Genomic DNA, 13,024 nt, shown 5'->3' on the forward strand with positions numbered 1-13,024 from the left:
AGGAGCTGTTATTTCAACTCTGTTTCTAGCCACCCTCTCCCCAGTGCCCAGGCTTGCTTCACGTTCCAGGTGAGGAGATGGAGGTTTAGCCTCTGATTTTTTCGTTAACCTGACCCTGAGGTTATGGAAAGGTCAGGCAAGCTGTGCATGTGGGTATTGTTCATGTTGTAGAGCATTCATGGGCTGGATCTGGTGAGGATAATGGTAATACATATACCCTGGGAGGAACAGGAAGGACTTTCAGGGTTTTGAATGTTCATCAAGGCACATATCTCGATCATGCTGCCTGGCCCTAAGCAAAGCACCTTTGATAAAGTTGGCTGTTTGGAATTGAGATTGAGGTCAGACTTCCATATAAAAACATCCAAAGATATGTTAGTTTCTTAGTTAAAAATGAAACAAAATAAAAAACAGATGTAAAGAAACCAGCGAAGCCCTTCTAGAACCCATGGTGACATGTCCATGATGTGAGGCTGGGGAGAACATCCTCAGGGAGCATGTGTTGGGCATGGTTCTACTCCAGTCCCTGCCACCCATGCAGCTCTGGTGCTTTTTGTTCTTGTAACACCATGGGCCTCGGTTTAGGTGAGCCTTTTTAATATCTGAGAGCTAAGAACCCCCAATTAAAAAATGTTTTTTTGAGGGTTAAAATGTTTTAAAAAAGTAAATTTCTGAGTACAGACATGTATACATGGTTTCTTCTTAACCTGATGGATGCAGTACTTGGCTTTTTTTTCAGTGCTTCTCATATTCCTGCAATCTCTCTGCTTAACTTTTCTACAGCATTTGCACAATTTTGCTGCTCATTAATTTCCTAAGGGAGTCCCTGGGTGGCGCAAACAGTTAAGTGCTTGACTACTAACCAAAAGGTTGGCGGTTCAAACCTACGCAGAGGCACCTCAGAAGACAGGCCTAGGGATCTGCTTTCAAAAGGTCAGTCTTGAAAACCCTATGGAGCAGTTCTACTCTGCACACACGGGGTCACCATGAGTTGGAATTGACCCCACAGCAACTATCAACAACAGAATTTCCTGAGAGCCTTAAGGTCTTAGTTCATCTGCCTGCTATTTTCTTGGTTCCTAGAGGAAAAACTTTTTCTTTAGACTTTCCATGTAATGAAGGCCCTGGTGGGACAGCCTACACTGCCTTCCTTTCTGAAGTTTTGTCTCCTAGAGTGGAAGGACACCATTCATTTTCTTACTTCTTCAGGCCTGGCCCAGTGCGTAAGAGCTGAGAGACCATGTTTGGTTCAGGGCCATGTTTGCTGAGAGGTGACTGTGCACGTTGTTCTAGGCTGATCACAGCCAGCTACAGGGAGTCCACTTTCATGTCCTACCCTAAAGCTCTTTGCTAGAAACAGAGTGAAATTTTTGTTTGTATTAGTTAAGCTCCAAGGACCAGTACATGTTTGTGGGCTTGAAGTAAGCACACCCACCGAATTCCAGCTATCCGGGTCTACACTGACAGAATGCGACAGAGACCCAGATGCAGAATCTCAGGGGAATGGATGACACTGATGAAAAATGTATACATATGTAATATAAAACATACTTGTATCAATATGAGCATGCAGAATTCTCTGTCGGAGGGCATTTTTGTAGTCCAAAGGTCTGGAACCAGATCATAGTTGCACTGTTTTTGGAGTAATGACTTTGAAATGTTACCTAACAGTTTTCTGAACCTCTCTTGTTATTTGTAAAATGTACAGTGAGGGTGATACAGGAGTACTTATCTCGGTGGGTGGCTATGAAAATCAAATGAGAGAATTTACATGGGCTTAAAGAGTTAATAGGCACTGACAATGATGATCTACTTTTACTATGGAATGGCATTTCTTGAATCTTGTATCTTTCTGATACATACCTAGACCCATAAATCACAGCTAGTTCTTTTTCTACTTGCGCAACAAATGAAATTTGGCATTGAGTTCCTGAAAGAATGAAGTTCTTGGAATGATCCAGTTTTGTAAAAGATAACTCAGTCTCTCACTTGTTTATTTATCCAACAGCGTGCCATGTAAAAGATGTGTGGTGGTTGGTAATGGAGGCATTTTAAAGAATAAGACGTTAGGGGAAAAAATCGACTCCTATGATGTAATAATAAGGTAAATGTATTTCTTACTTTCTAAACTAGAATTGTTTCAAAAGAACGTAGTTTCCTACTGTATTAGAGCTGTGTTTTAAAAGGAAGTTGCTTAGATTTGCTAATATACTTGATTACACAACATTTTCTCTCAGTTGTTGGCTATAGATTTCACGTCATTCATTCAGCAAATATCTTATTAAGCCCCCTTAATATGCCAGGCACAGTTCTAGGCACAGGAGATACAAGGCATAGTAAGAACAATGTTCTTGCTCTCTGTGGAGCTTACATTCTAATACAGGGAAGAAAAGTGATAAATAAGAAAATGTAGTAATAAATGCCATACGAACAATTTAAAAAATGGTATAGAATGATTGAGTGGCCACTTTAGAATGGATGACCACCTTGAAGAGGTATTTAAGCTGGGCCTAAGGGACCATACAGTGCCAGCCAAGTGAAGATTAGACTGAACAGTCCAGGCAGAGGGAACGTTCACTGCAGTTCCTAAGGAGGACATGATCCTTGGCTTGAGAGGAGCAGCAAGGACACCTGTGAGGTGGGAGGCGCAGGCTGGGAGAGTAGGGCAGCCTGAAGCTGAACAGGTAGGCAAGCAGCAGGCTGTGCAGTTCTTTGTAAGCCACACGAGAAGCTTGGATTTCATTTCAGGTACAACATGATTTGAAGATTTTTAAGCAAGAGGGGAATGAGATCTGCTTTATGTCTTTGAGATATTCTGGCTGAGGTGTGGAGAACGGAATATGAGGGGCAAAAGTGGGAATGCAGAGGCCAGTCAGGTTGCTGTATTCAGGTAGGAGATGATAGTGGCTTGAACAGGTTTGTCATGGCAGAGCAGGAGATACGTGGACAGACTAGAGATGATATTAGAAGGATCGTTAACAGGATTTAATTGATGTATTAGATGTGAGGAGTGTAGGGAATAACAAAACCAGGGTGCTTCTTCCTAGGATTTCAGCTAAAGGGATTGATGGGAGGGCAGTTTCATTTATTGAGTTGAGGAATACTGGGCTGGAGCAGGTTTAGAGGAAAATCATGAATTCTCTATGAACATGTTAAGTTTGAGATACTTATTACACTTGTAGTAGACATGTCAAGTAGGCAGTTGGATAAACAGGTAAAATCTTGATGGTCAACAGTCTATGTGGTATATTAAAGCCATAGAACTAGATCAGATTTCCTATGGAAAGACTCCAAGAGAGAAGAGGGCCCAGGACTAAGCCTTGGAGCCTTCAACACTCAGAGGTTGAGCAAAGAAAGAGGTGTAAGAGATGGAGAGGATCCATAAGTAAGGGAGGAAGGAAATCAGGAGGTGATCACAGAAACCAAGAGGACGAAACGTTATAGGACTGAGGAAGAGGTAACTATGTCCGGTGCTGCCGAGAAGTCATTGACGTTAAGGACAGAGCAGTCCCCTTTGGATTGGCAGCCTGAAATGCACTGACACTCTTGAAAAAAGTGGGCTGGGAGACATGCGGGGAGACGGCCAAGTGGAGTGAGTGGAGGGGAGAATGGCAGGAGAGGAAGTGGAGAAACTGGTAGAGGTTTCTCGGGAGGTTTTACTGTGAAGTGAAGTTGAGAAATGAGATGGTAGCTGGACATGGAACAAGGGAAAATTTTTTCTGTTTTGTTTAGTGAAGATAGGAAATGAGTAGAGACTGGTGTGGTATAGAGAGAAGGGGGTGAAGTCCAGAATCCAAGTGTGGTCCATCCCTCTAAAATGGAAGCAGGGATCGTGGGCACAACTAGAAGGAGTCCTGTAGGTGCAGTGGTGGGAAAATGAGGACATCTCTATCTCTGTTTTCTCAATACCAGTTCGAGGCAAGATCATCTCGGGTAAGTGCGTGTGTTGGGAGTGGTATAGATAACTTTTTTGAAGCATGGGAAAGCTAGCACACTGGGGCAATGCATTAGGATCACCTGACAAGTTTTTGGACTCACTAAGGAGAGGTCTTGCTGGGTTCCAAGCTGCGTAGCATCTCTGCAGAACAAGGCCATTTGCCAGGAATACAGAATTTTCTGTTTATTATCCATTTTGGGAAGGAGCTGTGATAATTTATCCACAAAAAAATTTTGAAGCGATCACAAATTTCTCTACCCATAATTGCCTAAAATCTGATCACTTAGAACCAAAGCAAACCCTTGTGGGAAAACGTCCCTGGTGTAACATTGGGAAAGCCATTTCAAGTATTACTAAGGCTGTCTTAAATTACACAGAGTCAGTGACAAAGGGTAAAACAGTATTTATCCTCCTAGGGGACACAGTTTTGGAAACAAAGCATCCCTTGTTTACAACAAGCCTCCTTGGTGTGTGTATAAATAGTGCATGTCTAACTTTGACTTTGAGCACAGACGAGCCCAACAGTAGATTCTTTGTGGTCCTTTAGTTCACTCTAGCAATAGGATTTCATTTGCTTGTGCTCGAGTCTAACACAGCAATTTTATATTGTTAGTTTATTTTAGAATACAACAATTTTGAATATGTCTGCAAAGCACCTCAAAGGTGATTCTTCTTGCCAGTCAGTCACTTAAACACACATCCGTGTGTTGGCAAATAATCCTCTCTCTGGACCTCAGGGCCCTTGCTTTAACTTTAGTATTCTGTGGTCCCATTTCTTTTATTTAGTCTTCAGTTTTCCTGGAAATAAGACTGAATTAGCTATCATGGGCTCCCCAATTAACTTTCTAATACAAATGAATGTTTCTCCCTTTGATCAAGCAGCTGTTTCATGAAACGGAATGATTTCACTGGCTAGTATTTGAGAAAGATTGCCCAGTCGCCTTATGGCTTTGAGCACAGGGCTGATACTGGAAAGTCCCACTCTAAACCCTTGAGAATTGTGACGGAAATGGTTCATACTGCACTTGCTCTACATTTCTTGTGTGTTTTACTACCCACAGAATGAATAATGGTCCTGTTTTAGGACACGAAGAGGAAGTTGGGAGAAGGACAACCCTCCGACTTTTTTATCCAGAATCCGTTTTTTCAGATCCCATTCACAATGACCCTAATACTACGGCGATTCTCACCACTTTTAAGCCACTTGATTTAAAATGGCTGTGGGAATTGTTGGCAGGTGGCAAAATAGTAAGTTGGCAAAATTGATCTGCCTTCGGAGTACCTTCAGGTTTTTTTTTTTCTTTCCCCCTTAAAAAACAAACCAACCACAATGTACTATTTTCTATATTGTTACTTTATTTCAGAACAGTCACGGTTTTTGGAAGAAACCAGCCTCAAACCTGATCTATAAACCGTATCAAATCAGGATATTAGATCCTTTCATTACCAGAACAGCAGCTTATGAACTGCTTCATTTCCCTAAAGTGTTCCCCAAAAATCAGGTATGTGTGTTTCTTTCCAGTTTCAATATAAAGATGTCATTAGGGGAGGATAGAGGGTCTCTGTCTGGGACTCAGACTGTAAGAAAACCACCACTCCTGAGGTGGCTTCTGAGGGCCACATCAGAGTTAGGGTAGCTAGTTATCTGTGGATATTATCATTGTTTTACAGGTTGCAAGGAAAAGCACCTCAAGTAGACAGGCTTTTTCTGCGTGCCCCCGTAGCCCGTCTTTATGAGCTGCATGAAGCTTGTACCTTTCGCGTTCTGTAGCCAGGAGAGCCTGGCTGGGCGGCTGGGCTGATGGGCAGACTTGTGCTCCCGGTAGAGGGCTGGGTTCAGGACAAATGCATGGCTCTTCAAGCTTAAAAGAACAGTCTGAGAAGCACTCTGTGTAACAAAAACATCAGAGGACAGCCAGAGGGAAAGGGAGGAAGGACACACATTTCTGGGGTTATAGAGTACTTTGGACTAATTTCTCAGGAAATGGTAGTTACAGCAATACTGAGAGTTCTTGAGACCCCACATTACTTAGTTAAAAGCAGTCTCCTTGACTTTGACCCTTGTAGCCTTGTGTGTGTATACTCCCTAGAAAAGAATACAATCTAGGTCCACAGTGGCATAGAGGTTTTCATTTAGAACTTGAGGAACTGTGTGACATGATCCCACAGCTGAAATAAGGTTTTCACTCGCTGTAATGCAGAGAAAATCCAAAGAAATAAACACACGACATGAGGCTTCTCTTCAGCATGACAAAAATTGTGATTAAAAAATGAGATAGTAGTACAGGCTTGAAATCACAGAACTTAAAAAGGAATGTTTAAGGTAAAGGAAATCCTCCTCCTGCTCTCCCTCCATAATCCATGTCACCTCCTGCCTCTGCTGTCCTCCCGGTCTGTTCTCTAGCCCTTTACAAACCCTTTTGTTTGGTCACTACAATTGGGATTATACCACAGGTGTTTTTCTATTTGCCTTTTCCCTCTGTTTAATGAATTCTTCCTCTATTTATGGATGTTCAGGTTTGTATCCAGCTTTTTCACATCTGTAAATAATTCAGCAATGCACACAAATGTAGATTCCTGAAGTGCAATTCCCAAGTCAAAACCCATAGATATTTTAAATTAAAATCCCCCTTCTTAGTGATTCTGAGGAGAAAGAACAGCTTTAGAACGCAGAGTTTATAACTTTGCAGCTTCTGGTGTTTTTTCCCCTAAGTACGAACAGGTATTTCCCTTGCTTTTTGTTTGGGATAGTATCTTTTATGTGCGTGCATAGGAAGACACTGATCATGCTTGGAGACGATACTAGGCCTGGTTGTAACTAAAGTCTGTAGAACATGGTGTCCCAGAAGCCAAGTGAGGACACTATTTCAGGAGACTCGGTCAGCCATGTTGTATGCTGTCCTGAGGTTGAGCACAAATAAGTAAACCCTGATTTTGGAAACCTGGAAGCCGTATTAGTAATATTGATGAGGACAGGAAAGAGAAAGAAAGCTGACTGAACTGGGTTAAAGAGAATGAGGGGACATGACCAAGCAGAGACAAATCTTTAATGGAGTTTTGCTGTAAACAGCAGAGAAATGGGGCAATAGTTGGAACATAGGATCAAGGAAGCAAGGAAGTTTTTTGTTTTTTTTTTTAAGAGAGATGATATGTGCATGCTGAAGAGAATGATTCAACAGAGGAAAATGTTGATAAGGGGGAGAAACTGGGTAATTGTAGAAGCAAAGTTGCTGAAAGTAGAGATGGGCTAAGATAGTACAACGGTGAAAGGCTTGGCTGTAGGTAGGAAGAGGGACATGCCACCCACTGCAAGGAGTGAACACTGAATATATGGGTGAAGATGCAGGCAGGAAGGTAGATTTGGAGTTGGGAAGATGATATTGTTTGTCTGTTTGCTCAGAAAAATAAGGGTTAATTTGTCAATTTCAGCTAGGAAGGAGGCTAGGGTTTTGGGAGATAGGAGACAAAATCATCATCTTGGCAGAGTGGGAATGGACATTCAGTAGGGGACTGTAATTGGATGGCTGGACATACTTAATGCCTATTTGAGACTGAACAGTCATTTAAAGTGCAACCAGGCAGCATGTTGTTCTCTTGCCATATCCTGCTGGTTGGTTATAGGTGCAGAGTAACTAGAGAATTGGGTTCAAGCAGGGTTACGATTCTGCCAGGTAGATATAGATGCTGTGGGTGACGGGTGAAGAAGGTTGAAGGCCTACGTAAGGGAAAGATTGCAGTGATGAATCTTGAAATCTAAGGCGTGAAGCAGTGGACACGATGCAGAGGAAGGACAGGAAAAAGTGACGGAATCAAAGATACTGAATGACTCCTAGGTTTTTAACTTAACCATTAACTTCCTTCTCTAGCAGACTGTAAAGACTTGTGGTGGTCATGATGGGGCATGGGATGAAGAAAAGCTTATGCTAAATGCTGTTATGCTTTCAGACAAGTTTGTACTCCTGGAGTACATTTTATTTTCCTAAAAATAATAACCGTATGTGATTTTCATAGGAGTCATAAGATACATTTAATTGAAAGGAAATTTCCTTGAATTGCTATTACGAAATGTTTTAGATAAATTTTGTGTTTGCCTTTGAAAGCTATCCTAGGGACAATTAAAACTCTGAATGCCAAGACCCTCCTGGCAAACATCTGTTAGAGTGGTTTTCAGGAGTGTATATATGACGAGTGTGTTTGGTTTTAACTAATGATCCTGTTGAGATTGTGACATTGCTGTCCATCTAGAATGTTTATTTTTGAGTCAGATACTATTACACTTTATCTCTGAAGATGGTTGATTAAAGATAGTCTTTCCCTGGAGCTACTTTAAATTCCCAGGATTATCATCAGGACAATGGAGCTATTTTAAGGCTGTTCATTTATATGAAGCTTTTTACCAGGATTCTATCCATTGGTGAATTGAGCTGTCTTTGTTTCATACACGTGTTCAAAATTCCTAGGCTTTGCTTTTTCCACAAGGAAGCCTGACTCTGCGTGTGTTTTTAAGCTAGCAAGCATCCTTTTCCTTGAGCCTCACAGTATCTGTTCATTTCATAGTTGTCCACAGGGCTGATCATCAGTACCAGCTGCTGTCGAGGTGACTTCAACTCATGGCGATGCCATGCATGTCAGAGTAGAACTGTGCTCCATAGGGTTTTCGAAGGCTGATCTTTTGGAAGTAGATCGCCAAGCCTTTCTTCCAAGGCACCTCTGGGCTGACTCGAACCTCCAACCTTTCGGTTAGCAGACGAGTGCTTAAATCTTTGTGCCACCCAAGGATTTCACAGGGCTAATTCCATAGCTAAATTCTATCTGAAAGACTTTCCCATATTTCAGTCACACTATATTCTCTTCAGAGTTGAGGGCATAAAATGTGTACCACGTATCTTGGGCTTGAGCCTTAGGCATGGTGAGGGTTTAATTACATATGATGATTCCACTCAAATATGCACTAGACACAAGTAGCTTGTTTGGAATTTTTTCAGTTTGTTAAAATTTTCTTTTAATTTTTCTTCCCAGAAACCCAAACATCCGACGACAGGAATTATTGCCATCACACTGGCATTTCATATATGTCATGAAGTTCACATAGCTGGTTTTAAATACAATTTTTCTGACCTCAGGAGTCCTTTGCACTATTATGGGAATGCCACCATGTCTTTGATGAATAAGGTAATATATATGTACGTTATATACATACATACATACACACACACACTTTGGAGTGACCTTTGATCTTTAGTGTTGGAAAGCTTATATTCTTTTTGCCCTCTTATTTTACTAAGGAAACAGATTGAGAGATTGATGGCTTGAAAGGGGTTACAGAGCTACTAAGTGCTGGATTAGGACTCAAGTCCAAGGGTCCTTTTACTACAGCAGCAAGTCCCAATCTGTGGGCCTCAGAACCCTAGGAGAACCCCACTGCCCTCCCACCCCAGAAAAAAAAGAAATGAACATTTGAGTAGTTCAAAAGGAAGATGCCTGGGACGGACTCTTGTTGCGTGCCATCAAGTTAATTCCAACTCATAGTGCCCCTCTAGGGCAGAGTAGAACTGTCCCATATGGGTTCCTAGGCTATAATCTTTATGGGAGCAGAACGCCAGGCCTTTTCTCCTGCAGAGCAGCTGGTGGTTTACAGTCATCAACCTTTTGGTTAGCCAGATGCTTAACCATTGTGCCACCAGGGCTCCTTCTGGGTAGACTCTAGACTGGGCTTATTTCTCCTCAGCCCTGACCTCTCCTTTAGCACTTGTGGTATTTCACATGTCATCGAAACAGAACATTAAAACAACCCTGGGCAGAGCAGTTCCTTTAAATAAGTTAGATGTTAAAGAAAAACAATAAGTGCCTGAGGAAAGTTAGGATAGCCATTGACAGAGCAGAATTATTTTTTTAAAGCACGTCTTAAACTGAATCATGCTTTAATAGTAGTTTCTTATCGCCAGGACTTTTTTTTTTTTTTTCCCCCTCCTAATATAAGAATTTCAGTTACTGCTTTTACAAAAGTGGTCAACCCACTCGGACTTGCAATTTTGGCCTCTAGACTTAGACCGTGATTGAGTAAATGTGATGTCAGGATGATGAGAGCGGTGAGCCTCACGCGCATGGTGGCTTAAGTGGGAAGAGTGGGCTTTAGGGAAAGCTCTGGCCTGAGACTAAGCAAAAGAAATTAGAAAGGTGACAAAAATTAAAAGTCTCATGCCACTTGTTACTTAACATCCTAGTGTTTTCTTGGTAAACTTTGAAGATGCAGCGTATTTTCTGTTGCTGGTCTGTCAATATCTTGAGATTGGGGACGATGGTTAATTTTGTTTGTTTTTTTCTTTTTTAGAATGCATATCACAATGTGACTGCAGAGCAGCTCTTTTTGAAGGACATTATAGAAAAGAATTATGTAATCAATTTGACTCAAGAATGACCCTGAAGACTTACGAGATGATGCTAACAGTATTGGTTTTATTTTTATACTCCAATTGTTAGTTTATTTTTAAATACGCTGGACACACTCGTCAAAGAGTATGTATATTGTTTGTTGCTACCTGGTGATTCATAACCAGCAGTTTAATGTCTGTGAATATATTTAATTTATGAAAACCAAGAAAAGTTTAGTTATCCGGGAAATAATTAAACTTTTGACTGCATCATTTTTAAAATAAGCTAGTTTTCTGAGGTATTTTTAAATGTCTTTTTCTAACTATTTTATGTCAGGCTTTTGAAGGGATGTAACTTCCATCATAGTAAGTATGGGGATTGGGTTTATTGCAACCAAGTCTTAGGAGAACCTGCCATTTTGAGATACACATTTGGCGACTATAAACCCGTCTCCGGGGGAACCGGCACGTGGTTGTGCCTTGATCAACAAACTGGAACCGCTTCAGGCTTGTGTTTAGAAAAATGTTTAATTCTTATTTGTTCTACCTGAAGAACCTGATTTGAATCTTAAATCAGCCCTGATTACATTAGGAATATAAAACTATGGAAATCTCAGTTCATACTGGTTTAATTAAGGCTCTTTTCTGTAATTAATTAAACCAAAAGGGTATAATGAGCAATCTGGTAGAATGAAGATAGCTTTTTTAAAATTTGAGTTACAGGACATAGGGTAAATGTGAAATTATCAGTAAACAACCAAATATTCCATTACTAAACTCCGGTTGGCTCTGCATTATTTTAAAGAAATAAAAGTTTAACTTTATACAAGTAAGTGGAACTAAGCTAGCTAAGCTCAAGAAGAAGAGAACCCTTATGCGTTATTTTTTTGTCTGGCTTAATTTATTCATTAAATTTTGGAAGCTGAATACCTGAAGTAAATTAGGAGAGACGAGGAAGACAGCCGAGTAAGTAACCCTTCAGTAGAGTCAGGCTCTGTTTTGGATTTTAAATGGTACTTTCATGAAACAAGTTTCAATTTTTCTTATGATTAAATCTAATCTTCAAATGGAAAGCTTAGTTGGCTGCCTTCCTTTAGAGTAGAAGTCGTCTTGGGATCTACCAGAAAGGAACTCTATGTTCCAAACAAGCCAGTTCTACAGATGTGGTGAGCTAGTCTCCCTTCCCAAATATTAAGAAATAAAAACAAAGGATATCTGGGAAGAGATGTGGGATAAAAGACGAAGGAAGAGAAGTGTAGGGTTATAAAAAGGATGGCACCCAAAGCTATCAGCAGCGGTAGGAGTCAAAGAATTAATATATTTCGAATAATAAGTATTATTGGGAGACATGGACGATGGTCCTGACAACCAACCTGCCTCCCTAAAGACAGCGTGTGAAAGGAGAAGCGTTAGGTCAGGGTCAGAAACAGGAATAGGTGAAATACTGGAAAGCAGTGTAAGGGCTATTTAACCTGGCCTACACTCATTCAGGGACGATGTTCTGTTAATACCAGCATACCTTTGCACTGCACTGTGGTTTCATTCGACTGTTTGATTACTCTGAGGTAAAAAGGCTGGTAGTGGACTAGAATGCACATGGGTTCAGTGTGATTGGTGGTTCCTTCACACCCTCAGGGCCACAGGCTGCAGCTGGGCTGCTGAAGTCCCGTTTGACCTAAAGCAAATCAGGCTTCAGAAAGGATAATGCTGACCACAGGAAAACGGAACGTCCAAGTCAAAATCCTTCAGGGACATTTTCAAGTGTTGCTGTAAGCAACTGTAACGTTGGTCATAAAACTTCTGACTGACGTTAAAATTGAGGAGGCTGGCATTTATATAGTATGAGAAAAGGCTACAAACCTCAAGGTTGTTTTATTTAAGCCAAATAATCTGAGCAAGACACTTATATACAATTAAACACATGAAACACATTAAAACTCTATTTATACAATCTAAATTCTAGCAACATATACAAATACTGAGTAACTACAGTACATGCCGAGGTAAGAAAAGTACATTCTGGGAGAATATCACTGACACGCAAGCCATTTTATTTCCAATATGTGTTTCAATGAACGTTTTTTTCCACCGTTCTCAGTGCCAAAAAAAAATAAAGAGGAAGAAGAGGGAAATACTAGTTATAAGTTGGACTAAATGAAAATTGGTGCCAGAGTGGACATAAAAAGCATTTTAATAACCATCAAACCCTTATTTATATTTTGCAGTTTAGGGACTTCAAGTTCAGAACTGAAAGGCAGCGCTAACAAGGTACTATTATTTTTTAGGTCGAGCTTCAGGGATTTAAGAGGGTTTGAAAAGCTTTCTATCCCCCCACATAATCTACTGGTTCTTTCTAATTGTATTTATCTGACATGGTGTTTCCATAACCCTCTTGCTCTCCAGGTTACAATGCAGAGTAGTCCAAGGCAAAGAAGTGCGGGCATTATCACTTTCTATAGCCTTGTGACCACGTTCGTATCAGATGAACTAGCATTGTACTCTCCCCTAGAAGGCGGGAGAGTAAGCATATCCATAATATCATAATTTCAATTCCTGTATAAATTCTCTACTCGAACCATTTTCATCAGTGAATAAACCCATTGTTAAATGCAAAGTGCAAATAGTGAAATGTGAACTTAAAAAACTGGACTAGACCCTGCACATATGATAGGATCGTTTTAGATTTACAGCCTTTGATAAAATATAAATCAGAATT

The 13,024-nt window shown here is 40.7% G+C and overlaps 1 protein-coding gene across 22 annotated transcripts in view; it reads left to right on the forward strand.

The window, feature by feature from the left end:
* Window positions 1-13,024, forward strand: part of ST3GAL6 (ST3 beta-galactoside alpha-2,3-sialyltransferase 6) — a 106,607-nt gene that overhangs the window by 81,849 nt on the left and 11,734 nt on the right. For 20 of the 22 annotated variants that reach the window (XM_049858395.1, XM_049858384.1, XM_049858387.1 and 17 more), the window contains 5 exons: window positions 2,009-2,104; window positions 4,999-5,185; window positions 5,302-5,439; window positions 8,957-9,109; window positions 10,269-10,593. In XM_049858395.1, coding sequence (XP_049714352.1) covers window positions 2,009-2,104; window positions 4,999-5,185; window positions 5,302-5,439; window positions 8,957-9,109; window positions 10,269-10,355 — 661 coding nt within the window. In that variant the 3' untranslated portion in view covers window positions 10,356-10,593. Of the gene's footprint in view, window positions 1-2,008; window positions 2,105-4,998; window positions 5,186-5,301; window positions 5,440-8,956; window positions 9,110-10,268; window positions 10,594-13,024 lie in introns of those variants that run through there. The other 2 variants (XR_007513864.1, XM_049858402.1) reach the window with 2 other exon arrangements.

The sequence above is a fragment of the Elephas maximus genome, chromosome 18 (genome assembly GCF_024166365.1).
Source record: "Elephas maximus indicus isolate mEleMax1 chromosome 18, mEleMax1 primary haplotype, whole genome shotgun sequence".
Lineage (NCBI taxonomy): Eukaryota > Metazoa > Chordata > Mammalia > Proboscidea > Elephantidae > Elephas > Elephas maximus.